At 46.7% G+C, this 12,243-nt stretch overlaps 2 protein-coding genes across 7 annotated transcripts in view; one reads left to right on the forward strand and one right to left on the reverse strand.

The window, feature by feature from the left end:
• The window catches only part of Aldh5a1 (aldehyde dehydrogenase 5 family member A1), a 32,839-nt gene extending 29,316 nt beyond the window's left edge, over positions 1-3,523 (forward strand). Inside the window, exon 10 of the mRNA XM_075970003.1 lies at positions 205-3,523. Coding sequence (XP_075826118.1) covers positions 205-410 — 206 coding nt within the window. The 3' untranslated portion in view covers positions 411-3,523. The remainder of the gene's footprint in view (positions 1-204) is intronic.
• Positions 3,524-8,740: 5,217 nt separating this feature from the next.
• The window catches only part of Kiaa0319 (KIAA0319 ortholog), a 55,067-nt gene continuing 51,564 nt past the window's right edge, over positions 8,741-12,243 (reverse strand). For all 6 annotated transcript variants that reach the window (XM_075970008.1, XM_075970009.1, XM_075970010.1 and 3 more), the window contains one exon: positions 8,741-10,436. In XM_075970008.1, coding sequence (XP_075826123.1) covers positions 10,258-10,436 — 179 coding nt within the window. In that variant the 3' untranslated portion in view covers positions 8,741-10,257. The remainder of the gene's footprint in view (positions 10,437-12,243) is intronic.

Raw genomic sequence — 12,243 nt, forward strand, 5'->3', positions numbered from 1 at the left:
AGTGGGGAGAACCCTAGCAAGGGAGAAACAGAAGCTCAACATGGTGCCCAAGGTTCCTAGGATGAAAATGTGGGCAAAATCAGCCTGAGGCTTTACTTGCAAGCAGGAGAACCCAGGCACATGTGACCGGGCAGCCTCAAAGGCAAACACATGCGACCGTCCCAAGAATTCTTCATGTTGTATGTGTTCTTGTTCTTCTGCTAGGGTACTTTTACTCTCAAGACCCAGCCCAGATCTGGAGAGTGGCGGAGCAGCTGGAGGTGGGCATGGTTGGTGTGAATGACGGACTGATCTCTTCAGTGGAGTGTCCCTTCGGTGGGGTGAAGCAGTCTGGCCTTGGGCGAGAAGGGTCCAAGTACGGCATTGACGAGTATCTAGAGGTCAAGTATGTGTGCTATGGAGGCTTGTAGGGCTCTTCGCTTCTCCAAAAAATAATAAAACCACCTAGATCTATAGGGACCTGCCATCCACTTTTTAAAATAAACAAGTAGGTTATCAGAGTTATGAATTTTAAAAAAATTCTTCATCATCTTAGATGTAAATTCTCATCCTGCCCGTATATAACTAGGGACCAATAGATGCCATATACCTGTGCCCACAGCACAACCCCACTGCCTCGGGACAGGTACAGTGTGAGTGCTCACGTGTCCCTGCCCCTCACAAAGTGTAGTCACTGTGTGGGCAGTGGCTCTGCCGTCCCCAGGCGACTGCCCAGCTTGGGCCCAGAAGGCTGGGAAGGAAGTGCTGGGGTGGTTCACATCCGGGCCTGGGCATCTGTCAGCTTGGTAATGAACAGCTGTGACAAAGGCTTTGATTTCCTAAGACTTATTTCTAAATGGCACACGATTGTCTGTACTATATGGAATGAGGGGGTGTTTCTCTTTGTTTCTGGGCAGCTTTTCTTTCTTCTTTTTTTTTTTTTTCTTTTGTGAGATAGGGTTTCTCTGTGTAGCCCTGGCTATCCTGGAACTTGCTCTGTAGACCAAGCTGGCACTGAACTCAGAGATCCACCTGCCTCTGCTTCCTGAGTACTGAGATTTAAGGCGTTAACCACCACCACCCAGCTCTGGGCTGTTTTATTTTTGTTTTTGTTTTTAGTTGCTGGGAGCAGGATTTGTTTGGTTTTGTTCCGTTTTGGTTCATCTTCATTTGGTTTGGTTTGACGATACAGGGTCTTGCTAAGTAGCCTAGGCTGGCTTCACACTCACAATTCTCCTGTTTTAGCCTCCCAAGTGCTGGGGTTTCGGGCTTGCTCTGCCACCCCTGGGTAAATGGAAGTCTCCATTGCCCTAAACTTACAGCTTATACTTCATTTTATTTGTCTTAGAAAATGAAACCGAGCTGGGGGCAAAAAAAAAAAATCATCAGAGGTGGTTTGGTGGGATGAAAAGCATGGCTTTTGTTTCTTCTCCAGTGCTGGGTGTTGAAGCAATGGCCTCATGCAAGCCAGCGCTTAACTCTTGTCCCCAGTGGGGTTTTTTGTTTGTTTGTTTTTATTTATTTTGTTTTCATTTTAATATTTGAGACAGGGTCTTGGTTTGTTACCCAGGCTAGCCTTGAGCTTTTTATTCAACTGCCTCAGTTTCCTGACAGGCCTGCACTGTGCAGTTCTGCTGCCTGGGCATGCTGTGTAGGACACCATGTTCGGCTTAAAGGGCATTGTGAACCTGAACATGCAGTTTAAGCACAGGAACCCTTTGGATTATGAGCAGCACCGCCCACCTTGAGCTTGGGTGGTGGCTTTGTCGAGGGAGGAAACCAGTTGCCCACCTGATGACCTGCCTACATCTGCGCCAGGTTTTCTGTGCCTGGATACAGCTGCTGCTAAACTTCCAGAAGAGCAAAGCACTTTCATCACTGTGAAAAACGATGCCCACAATTGTCAGTCTCCTGTGGAAGAGAGCTGAAGCCATGAATCCCAGGCACCTTTGCCCTAGTAAAAGCATTTGTGGTTCATGATTCAAAAACAACACACACACACACACACACACACACACACACATACACACACAGGGACCTGAAAGATAGCTTAGTGGGTAATGGCTTTGCTAGACAAGCCTACCTACCTGAGTTCCATCTCTGAAGCCTGTGTAAAGATGGGAAGAGAGAACCAACTCCACACAGTTGTCCTCTGACCTCAACAAGTACATCAGAGGCATGCACACACATAAATTAACCACACACACACACCAACACACACACCAAAACTCCCTGTAACTGGGGTTGGTCTCTCTTTGAAATGATTTAAACAAGAAAAGGTCTAGGTTCTTGTAGACATCCATCTAAAACCTGTTTATTCCCAATAGGCAGTAATGGAGCTCCCTGCTCCTTGCCCCTCTCTGTGTAGAGAGCCCACTCACACTCTGTGGATGCTCTGAGATGCTGACGTGGATGATAGCAGAGCTAGCTGCAGTGACTCCTAAACACACCAAGTCCCAAGCCACTGGGAGCTTCCCCGTGCTCAAGAAGTAGGAATCTGCCTCTTAGGAGCCCACACAAGTGGCGAGAGTCACACAGCTCAGCATGTTCAGTCTGTCTGTCCTCCTCTTGTGTAGAGTGTAGTTGCTTTCTATCGCATTTCCTGACTAAAAATTTTTAATGGAGGTGGGTGTTTGGCCTGCATTGGACGTCTGTGCACATGCGTGCTGCTGCCCTCAGAGGTCGGATCACCTAGAACTGGAGTTACAGATGGGTGTAAGCCACCATGTGGGTGCTGGGAAGTGAACCCCAGCCCTCTGAAAGAACAGTCCTAACATTTCTAATTTCTTAAGGTTTGTGTCCACTGTTTTTCAGTTAATCCAAATGCTAGCTGCTATTTTGTAGACGATGGGCCCACATGCTGAGCTAGGAATAGGGAGTAACTTCAAACACACTGTAAACAGTGTCAGCCGTGGGTTTGGGGGCTGTGTGGCAAATTTTTATGTTTTTGTGCATATATGACTCAGTGGGTATATCACTGGCATGCACATGTGTTACAATGTAATTTTTGTAATTAAAATATTGGGAGCGGGGACTGGTGGTAAAGTCTGTATTAGCATGCTGGAGGCATCCTGTCCCCTTGAAAAGCACTTACTTCCTCCGGCTCCTGGGGCCTACTGAAAGTGCCAAAGTCCATCTGTGTCTTTGTCCATTCAAGGGGCTTTTAAACACAACCCCATAGAAAGCGCTTGTTTCTCTTCTGTATCTTTGTTCTTTGGGACTTGGAGAAAATAAAGATCAGACGCACAATGTAAACAAGCCTATTTGGTGATGTCATAACCTTCAAAATGGGTTCCTTGAGCTTGCCTCTCTGGAGGCTGGGTCCCAGTGTTTTAATTACCCCCATATGCAGCTATTTAAAAACAGAATTTTACTTGAATAATACTTAATACTGTGATTGTTTTATGCCATACTTTGTGAGAAAAACCTTAGGAATTGATGAGAAATATTTTGCTCTGTAAACATGCATATGATGGCCCTTTTTTCTAGTGTTTGACATTGGTCAACAGAGTTGAATCTCTTAATAAATGTTGAACTAACAGGACTTTTATCTCTGCGTTGCAGTGGCTGTGTTGTTTTTGCTTTTTTTCTACACCAGATCATTGTTGAGGAACTTTTTTTAATCATTTGAGTTTAACTGGATAGTGTTAGACCAGTGGAGATGTAACTTGTACTTCCTCTAACCAGGCCACAATCCACCGCCCCAGAGAAGCTAGGATCAAGGAGGACCCTAAGAGGGACCTACATGGATGGCCCTAGGAAAAGGAAGTAGATAAGATCTCCTGGGAAGGGGGCAGTAATGGAGTGAGAACATGAGGGAACAGGGTGGTAGTGTTGGGAGAGGGACAGAGAGGGAGAGAAATGGAAGAAACATCTTGACTGAGCTCCCGGTGTCCAGTCAAAGAGAGGAAGGAGTGATCCGTGGGAAGGTCATATGTCTGTTGATTTCATTGGTTGATAAAGAAACCGCCTTGGCCCATTTGATAGGCCAGCCCTTAGCTGGGTAGAGTAGACAGAACAGAATGCTGGGAAGAAGGGAAATGAGACAGACACAATGAAGCTCCGGCCCAAGATGGACATAGGCTAGAATCCTTCCAGGTAAGCTACTTCCTTGTGGTGCTACACAGATTATTGGAAATGGGTTAGTCAAGATGTGAGAGTTAGCCAAGAAGAGGCTAGATATAATGGGCCAGGCAGTGTTTAAAAGAATACAATTTGTGTGTTGTTATTTTGGGGCATAAGCTAGCCAGGCGGCCAGGAGCCGGGTGGCAGGAATGCAGCCTGCTGCTCCTTTCTACAAAGGAGGGATTCATAGAAGCAAGAAGTGGGGGCACAATCATGATGGGGAAACCCACGGAGACAGCTGACCTGTGCTAGTAGGAGCTCATGGACTCTGGACCGACAACTAGGAAGTCCTCTGAATGTGGATGACAGTTGTGTGGCTTGGGCAGTTGTGGGACCAGGATTTATCCCTGCTACATAAACTGGCATTTGGAGCCCATTCACTATGGTGGGATACCTTGCTCAGGCTTGATGCAGTGGGGAGGGTCTTGGTCCTGCCCCAACTTGATATATGCCAGGCTCAGTTGACTCCCCATGGAGTCATGGAAGGCCTTATGCTGAAGAGTAGATGGGGGGGTGGGGGAGCAGGGGAAGTGGGAGGAGAGGAGGGAGCAGGAACTGTGGTTGGTGTGTAAAATGAATTATCAAAAGAGAAATAAAGAAAAACCACTAAAGAACAAACAAACGAATTTGTACTTCACCAACGAGCCCCAGATCAACGAGTGCCCACACTCTGTTAGCCACTTTTCCAGTCTTTTATTTTACAGAGAAAGCATGAAAAAGGCATTTTCTGAGTCCCTGGTATCCAGGTACGATCCTCGAATATGAACACTTGTCTGAGTGCATTTTCCGTTGCTAATAACACAATACCACAGCTTGTGTGCTTGTTTTGTTTCAGCGCACGGCTCTGGTACAAGGTCAAAGCATTTGGCAATAGCCTTGCTAGTACAGTCCCTAGGCAGAGTAGGGCCTTCCACGTAAAAGGCCTGACCAAATATAACCCATGGAGTTTGTGGGCGGTTGCATCGGTGAAGGCAAAGCCCTAGTCAGCCCTGGAAAGGTCCCATATGACCCCGCCTCTTGGGCCTACAGAAGGCCCTCTCCATGTTTCCTCACTGGGCCCATGTGCCCCTGGGAACCCTCTATGGGGTCTAGTCACCCAGTGATAACACTAAAATTGGATTAGGGCCCACCCTTATAGTCTCATTTTGAGTTGCTCTTAAAACTCATCTCTTCATACATTCTAGAATTTGGGGGTTAGGAGTTCAACGTATGAACTGTCGTCGCAGGGTCCCTGTGCCAGGGCAACCGTCTTCCCTCAAGTTGGGACTTGAAATGTTGGCATTTCCCCTCCCCAAGTCCAAGGCCCCGTTGAGTCCATTTAAGGAGCAACAGCAGCGGGAACTCCAGGCAGAGCCTTGATCAGGGTTGGACCAGAAAAGGGCAAGCTCCCAGGCTGCCTCCAGGAGCAGAGTTCCCCTCATATCCCAGCTGGACGTGATGAAGGCAGGAGGGCCGTACTGCTTCACAAATCAAGACAGAAAGGGTTGGCAGTGGACTTCCCACCTCAGTATCGGGCCTGCAGCTCACAGACCTGATGTCTTCCCCTTCCCCGCAGAGTGCACAGGGAACGGCCCCTCCCTGAGTGACAACTAGCAGAGGCACAGACAGCGCCCACCCCCCACCATCGGCTTTCTCCCCAGGGCTCAGCATGAAGAACGACTTTGAATAAACCCCAAGACTGCTCAGAGGGTCTCCTTCAACTCCTGGCTTGCAAATGAATTAAGGAGAAAATAGTTTTTGAGAATGGGGTGAGCCCCAAGGATGGAGGCCAAGCCAAATCCCAAGGAACTGGAGACGCAGCCAGACACTGGCATGTCCACACCAGGGGCAATTTCTTTCAGAAGCCCGGAGGTCACTTCAGTCATAGGAAAGCAGAAGGCAGGAGAGCTGAAAGCCTCTTCCTTTAAGAAAAAAACGAAGTGTGTTCTGGGGCAAGGGAGGAAGCCGACCTAGAGAAAAGAGGGTGGGGGACACTCAGTTATACCTTTGAGAAACATTTCATTTATCTATCTATCTATCTATCTATCTATCTATCTATCTATCTATCTATCTATTTATTTATTAGTTTTTCGAGACAGGGTTTCTCTGTGGCTTTGGAGCCTGTCCTGGAACTAGCTCTGTAGACCAGGCTGGTCTCAAACTCACAGAGATCAGCCTGCCTCTGCCTCCCGAGTGCTGGGATTAAAGGCGTGCGCCACCATCGCCCGGCGAGAAACATTTTGAAAATCGTTTTCATTTTTCATGAGGAAAAAATGTATTCACCAGCTTTCTGTCGCTGGCCACAATACCTGAGATAATGAATTTACAAAAAAGAAAGGGTCTATTCTGACTCACCGGTCCAGTCCACCACTGTGAGCCGCTTGCTCTGGGAGCGGGGCCAGGCTGAGCAGAGGAAAACGGTTCCCAGGGCGGGTGGAGAAGCAGAGCGGAGCGAGGAAGGCACGCACACATATGAGGTCACTTCCTTCCACTGGGACCCACTTCTTAAAGCTTCCAGTGCCTTCCAGCTGTAGTAGTAGGGTCTGGGGAATCAAGTCTTCCCCGCACTAACCTTCCAGGGACATTTTAGATCCCAACACTGGCCGAAGATCATTGTTGTTGAGCTGATGCATGTTTGCTTCTTTTACTTAAAAAACTCAGAAAAATACAGAATTCTTGCAAGATGATGATGACCAAAGAGACTTCCATCCTAAGGAGTAGTAGTCTAGCCTCAGTTTACCCCAACAAAATTGCTAACGGACTGATTGATGCGAACACCTTGGAGACAGCTTATTGAAGACGAAAGTTTAAAAAATTAACCTATATAGCATAATTCTACAAAACTAGAAAATTCAAGGGCATCTGGTGGTGAGATTTTAGGAAAGGCGTTGCCTATAAAGGGACACACAGAGACTTTTTAATCAACCTATTAGCTTGATTACGGAGATGGCCGTACCTAAAATCTATCCATCAAATTATATTTTGTGTATGCAGTTTATAGTAAGTGAATTATACCTCAATACGCTTTTTAAAATTTGGCTTTTCTCCAGTGCCATGGATTGAACTTAAGGTCCCACACACAATAGGTAAGCCCTCTTCCTGTGCTGTAGTCTCTGCCTTAAATTACCCCAGTACTCCACAGGACATTTCTCTTTAGATCAGCACTTGTATTTCATAGTATTATACAAGAATCAACACTTTGTCAGAATGTGTGGAAAATAATACATTGAAAAGAATAAAGATCAAGACTCGGAATCCATGGTAACTTGGTGACCATTTTCTTACTTCACTGGGTGTTTACTTGCTTGCTTGGGACAGGTCTGCAGCCATGGATGGTGATTTGAACTCCTGATCTTCCTGCCCCTACTTTCCCAGTGCTAGAATCTCAGGTGACTGCTGCTGCCTGCTACCTGTCTTTAAGGTGTTGTAAATAGGCTCAGCTGGGGGAATGCTGGGTTGGACTTTTGTCTAAAACAGTAATTAGCTGTGCTCTCAGCCTCTGAGCCCTATGGATGTTCTCTCCCATACTCTAGAGCAGCGATTCTCAACCTGGGAGTCGACCCTTTCACAAGGGTTTCATAACAGTAGCAAGATTACAGTTCTGAAGTACCAACAGAACAATTTTATGGTAGAGCTTTATACAGCATGGGGAGCTGTATAAAGGGTGGCAGCGTTAGGAAGGTTGAGACCACGGCGCTAGAGACTTGCTCTTCTGTTTACTAACAGGGCTTAGAACCTTCAGGTCCCAAGATCTGTAGTTATAAACAGCACAAAATGAACGCTGAGTGACCAAGCTACTCCCTCTTTTGTTCCCCCAGGAAACAAGTGGGTCACAAGATGAAATCCATTTTCCAGTAGTCAGTGTGATGTTTATTTCTGCTTTGCCATAGATTCGAGGTTGTTTTGTGATGGGTGGAGCAGAGAGGCCAGGCTGAGATAGCCAAGGACAGAACTGGCACACACACAGGTCACAAACCTAGAGGGAAGGCTAGCTCAGAGTTTGTTCCAGTGGGGAGACTCGGTCCATGAATTCCCACTTTCTCTTCCGCTTTCAGACACTCTCCAAGGTTTCTTCTTTGCCCCAGCATCAGAACTTCCAGGGGTTGGAAGGCTCACCAGGATCTGCGCCCCCCCCCGCCCCCCGCCAGCATTGAAGGCTGGACTTATTCATGCACTGCACAGCAGGTCTCGGCACTCCCAGATTCACTGCTGACTGTGACCCTGGAAGAAGCACTTATGCTCCATGGAACTTCAGTGAGCGTCTATGACATAGGCATGTCCCCTTTCGAGATGAATCCTAAAGGTCGATTAATTATGAGCAATGCATACATTATGCATATGTTTGCATACATAAAGCCATGGGTATTCACAGTTGTGCTCTGTTGGTCCAGGTGGACCACATTCTCTATGCCAGAAATGTCCAGTTCCCTACAAAAGGTAGCATCACACTGGTCTGAGGATTGGGAAGATTCTACTCATAAAACTAAATACTAGCGTTTAAAAAAAAATCACTTTTCCTCTAACAACATAGATAATACTGAACTAGGGTGTATAGGCATAAACCGAGAAATTACTTTTAAAATAAAAGTACATTCCTACACATTTTAATTTGACCATTTTCCCAGTAAAGTATGATACAGTGCACTCTTGTTCATGGGTTTTGAGCTTTCTGTTACCTCTAGCTCAGAAATAGAAAATTCCAGAAACAAACAACTACTAAAATTTAAGTTGTGGTCCTAATTCTCCTACTTTTTTTCATCGTTCTTTAACATAGGGTCTCGTGTAGTCCAGGCTATCATCAAACTGCGTAGCCAAGGCTAGCATTGAACTCCTGCTCCTCCTTGCTCTCCTTTCCCAGGTGCTGGGACTACAGTAGTGGGCTCTCCTTCTCTTTGAATGCCTAGGCCATTGCCAAGGCTCCCAGCCCTAGGGCTCTGGACAACTGCACAAGTCTGTCAACATCTCAGCTAGCTGCAGTTCATTGCTCGGGTGCCGCTTTGTGGGAGGATGTGCTTCCATTCCTCTTTGTGTAAAGAACTAAAACAAGATTTAGTGCTTTAAATTTGAAGTATGTTTTTAGGATTTTATTTTATGTGCATGAGTATTTTGCCCACATGCATGAACTCTGTACATTGCTGTTGCTAGTGGAGACCAGAAGAGGGCACTGAATTCCCTGCCCCCCAAAACTGGAGTTATGGACAGTTGTATGCCATCATGTGAGTACTAGGGACTGAACCACGGTCCTCTGCCAGAGCAGCGAGTGATCTTAAATATAGTCATTTCTCTAGCGCCTTACATACATTTTTAAGCATAAGTAGTGAACTTTCTATCCAGTTACTTCTATGGGAAGTCTTTGTAGGAGCATGGTAACCACACTCCCCTCATTAAGAACATGTTTCAGAGTTTTGGAATATGTCCGCGGTCACTGGATCCTTCTCTTTTCTACGGCAGTGCTAAGGTGCATACTCAATAAAAGTCAGGGGAACAAGCAGTCAGTTTAATGTCCACCAGAGCTGAAAAAAGCCCCACCGTGGCCTCTTTTTCTTAAAGAACGAGAAGAAATGAGAAAGACAGAAAGAAAAGAATAGTAAAGGCTACCTTCAACATTCAACCTGCAAGTCCTTAGCCCCTCCCTACCTCAGTGCCTGCTGGCCTTAGATGCTATTCTTCCTTAACTCCTGACCGACCACCATGGTCAACACAGGCAGCCCGCTGCATGCTGATGGCTGCTGCCTCCTAGATGAACAGCAAGCTGATCCAGCAGGTCCTCTGAGAGGCCACTCCTGGAAGGTTTCCTGTCACAGCTTCTGCAGAGAAATCAACCCCCCTAGTTTTTCCTAAGCGGCTATAAATAGAAACAAGTGCTAGCCTTATTTCACTGTGGGCAATAAATATAAGTGTCCAGCACAGAGACACAAAACTCTTTTCAGTACGCTCCGCCGAAGTTTTATGTGCCTCTTTCTCTATTACTGAGCCTCAGTTGAAAAAGCAATGTTTTGTTTTGTCTTGAAAAGTCTAAGAACCCAGGTCTTTTAATAAACATGTAGAGCACAGAACAAGGCCCCTGGGAAGGGCTGATAAAGTGCTGTGCCAAGCAGGAGTCAGTTTTGTGTTTCAGCTCCCACTGTCTGGTACCGAGTCACAGGCCCAAGAGGTCCCTCCACACACAGCCCATTATCTGTCCTTTGCACAGTAACCGAAGGAAGCTCCATTTCTGGCGGAACCATTCAGGGAACCCTTCGGGATCCCTCTCTCCATCCTCTCTCGGCTGAACAGTGTGTCCTGGTCGCTTTCGAACTCAGACTCTGATACCATCAGGCTAGAGTTGTGCTCGGTGCTCCGGTGCTTGATACCTGGGGAGAAGCAGGAAGAGCGTGAAGACAGGACCACGTCCCCTCACTGTCCTTTAGGCTGTGTTCCTGGGAGGACTGTGGCTTGTTACCTACGTGGCAGGCGGGTTATTATACCAGAAGCTTTGGCTGTTACCCTTGAACTTGAGCTCCAGCTTTGACACCAGCTTCATGACCCTGGACAAGGTACCTAACCTCTCCGCATCTATTGGCAACCAAGCTCTCAGCCACTGGTTTGTGGTAAGACTGAAAGAAACTGCTTCTGTGAAGAGGAAGGGTTTGTCAGAATGTAGGCAGGAATCGAGACGGTTGGTGAGATAACCAACTCCAAGTACCTCAACCTCTGAGGGGAAAAGGCCCTATCACAGTGATTTTTTATTGTCAAGTAAACACTGCTTAAGACAGTATTTACTACTTAGTGAGGTATACCTCTGTGTGTGACTGTGAGAACTCTTCCAGATAGAGTCAATTGGCTGGGGATGATCTGCCCTGAACGTGGGCTGCACCATCATATGCTCTGTGGTCTTGGGATGAATGAAAGTGAAGAAGGATAAAGCAGCTCAGGGCTGGCATCCCTAGACCCACACAGATGTGAGCGAGAAGCCCTAGGCTCCCATTGCTATAGCCAACCCTTGCTCCTACAGTCAGGTCTTTTCCATCAAAATGGACTGTATGCTCAATTAACAAAGATGAGCCCTTCCTAGCTGGGGGCCAGGCCAACCCAAGGCTTTCCCAGAGGCCCCAGTGTATGGAGAAGGACTGTGATTCCTTGTCTGAAACTTGTTTGGCAGAGCCTATAATGGCCTGAGACCAGGGCCTTGAGGAAGTCATGGCTTCATTCTGAGAACTGGACTCTTCCTACACTAAGGCTCTGGTTGTTAGTCCCAAGGCCACTGTATGCTCGGTCTGTGATGCACTTGAGACACCCATGTCCCCTTCATGCAACATTGTTTGATTAGCTTCCTGCCGACTTTGGCCCTTTGTAGGATAGTTTGGGCTGACACTGTCACATTTTCCTTCCAGGAAAAATGTAAGATACTATATTATATTTCTTAGCAAACTTTGTTGGCATAAGACAAAGCTTGTGCAAATCTCCTGACCCTAGCCTTCCTGCCTTCTTTGTCGTCTCATCCTCTGATCATTCCCCTTAGTGCCCTGTCGCTGAAGAATGACCTGCTGCTAAAGTCACTTCCTCTCTTAAGCTGCTGCTTGCCAGGTATTTGGTTACAACAACTTAACGGTACTCCGCACACACAGTCATTCCACACACTCCCCACCTCCCAAGATGTTGTCCTTGTTCTTCATGACAAGGCTTCTTCCTCAGGCTGGGATCAGATAGACTTCATCCCTGTTGACAACATGTTGAGCCTCACAACTTTGAAAGTGATCACACCTCTCTATAAGAATTAAGTTACCGGCCAGGCACGCTTTAATCCCAGCACTAGAGAGGTAGAGGCAGGTAGAGCTTGGTGACTTTGAGGCCAGTCTGGTCTACAGAGTGAGTTCCCAGATAGCTAGGACTGTTACACAGAAAAACCCTGTCTCAAAAAAAAAACAACCAAGCAAGCAAATGAACAAACAAAAACAAACAACAATAAAAACACAAAAAGAAAAGAAACAAAGAGTTAAGTTACCTACAAACCCAGAATCAGCACTGAGCAGCCTCAGAGGGGCAGAGAAAGCACATTCAGTGGTGGTTAATACGTGAGCATCCAAAGATTAACTGAAGTGGGTGGGAGGTGTCCTGAGCATAAGGGTCAACACACTTTGAGAAAACAACTTTCTGTAAACACCTCAGCGGACTGAGTGG

The sequence above is a fragment of the Microtus pennsylvanicus genome, chromosome 4 (genome assembly GCF_037038515.1).
Source record: "Microtus pennsylvanicus isolate mMicPen1 chromosome 4, mMicPen1.hap1, whole genome shotgun sequence".
Lineage (NCBI taxonomy): Eukaryota > Metazoa > Chordata > Mammalia > Rodentia > Cricetidae > Microtus > Microtus pennsylvanicus.